The 1,162-nt window shown below is 38.1% G+C and overlaps 1 protein-coding gene across 1 annotated transcript in view; it reads left to right on the top strand.

Annotated features, from left to right (window-relative positions):
• Positions 1-597: 597 nt before the first annotated feature.
• LOC131677969 (uncharacterized) overlaps positions 598-1,162 on the top strand; it is a gene marked incomplete at its 5' end in the record, with an annotated part of 2,893 nt that continues 2,328 nt past the window's right edge. Inside the window, 2 exon segments of the mRNA XM_058958081.1 lie at positions 598-622; positions 625-1,155. Coding sequence (XP_058814064.1) covers positions 598-622; positions 625-1,155 — 556 coding nt within the window.

Below are 1,162 nucleotides of genomic sequence, written 5' to 3'. Positions count from 1 at the left end.
TGAGTCAGTTCCTAACCCCAACTGCTGTCAAAATGTATGAACTGACAGCGGTTGGGGTTAGAACCTGACTCAGTTTCAGGCAGCGTTGCCAATGTTCCAGATTTATCTGGAATCTTCCAGATTTTTCCCAACTGAACAGACATTCGTTCAAGCCAGACTTTTTACCAGATTTTTTAAATGTTGCCAGATTTTTCCAGATATTCTGAATTCTACGTTACAACCCAGCGGGGATACCATTATTCCAGATTTTTATAAAGCTTCTAGCAAAAAGTCAAATCTCTTATTCTATCAGATTTTTAAACTATGGAAGTAGTATCACACAAATTTTGGAAATCTGGGTCTTTTTTCGATAAATTCACTTCTATGGAGATCAAAATGTATACCAAATTTCGATGACTTTGAGGTCACTGTCAAGTGACAGATTTTGCCAGACATTTTTAGTTGAACTGCCAGATTTTTCTTCGAAAAATAGTGGCAACCCTGGTTTCAGGTTCAAGCGAAATCGCCATAAGTAAACAACGCCTTTGGCGAAAACTACCGACGATTTTTAAATAAATCCTTCCGAATTATCCAAAATGTGCAATTTGAAAACATTCTATTGAATCAGTCAACGTTGTTGATAACGAAAGTTTATATATTCGCTTATTTTAGTGAAAGGAGTAATAGTCAACCGCTGCGAGGCAGGTGTACTGAAAGTAAAGATCGATAAGAGCGATTGGCCAGCATCCATCAGTGTTAGATTCATTAATGATAAACAAGGGCAATTTAAACTCCTGTTGAGTCTTAAGTCTGGCAAAAACAGGATGACTCTTGCCTATTGCCATCATGAGCTAGAATTGAACTTATACCAAGAGGAATCGCAAAATCCTTACTCGGTTACGCCTTTGTACATAATATGCCAGGGGCACAATGGGTGTTACCAGTCTGATACGAAAGAGAACGACATCGACAATGCATGTAGGAAAATTACGTTGGGCCTACAATTAGTACAATGTTTGTATGCGGAGAAGCTTGCCGAAAAAGGATTAGGAAGAAAGACATTTACTATCGGTTGCGAATGTTTGCCATTTTACAGCGCATTGTCATTGGAAGATTCCAAAACTATGACTGACCAGAAACTGTGGAACTACTTTGCTAAGGAAATTTTGGATTCGGAATTATA

This window comes from Topomyia yanbarensis, chromosome 1 (assembly GCF_030247195.1).
Source record: "Topomyia yanbarensis strain Yona2022 chromosome 1, ASM3024719v1, whole genome shotgun sequence".
Taxonomy (NCBI): domain Eukaryota; kingdom Metazoa; phylum Arthropoda; class Insecta; order Diptera; family Culicidae; genus Topomyia; species Topomyia yanbarensis.
The sequence above is the reverse complement of the archived record's forward strand: the minus strand, read 5'-3'. Positions and strand labels throughout refer to the sequence as shown.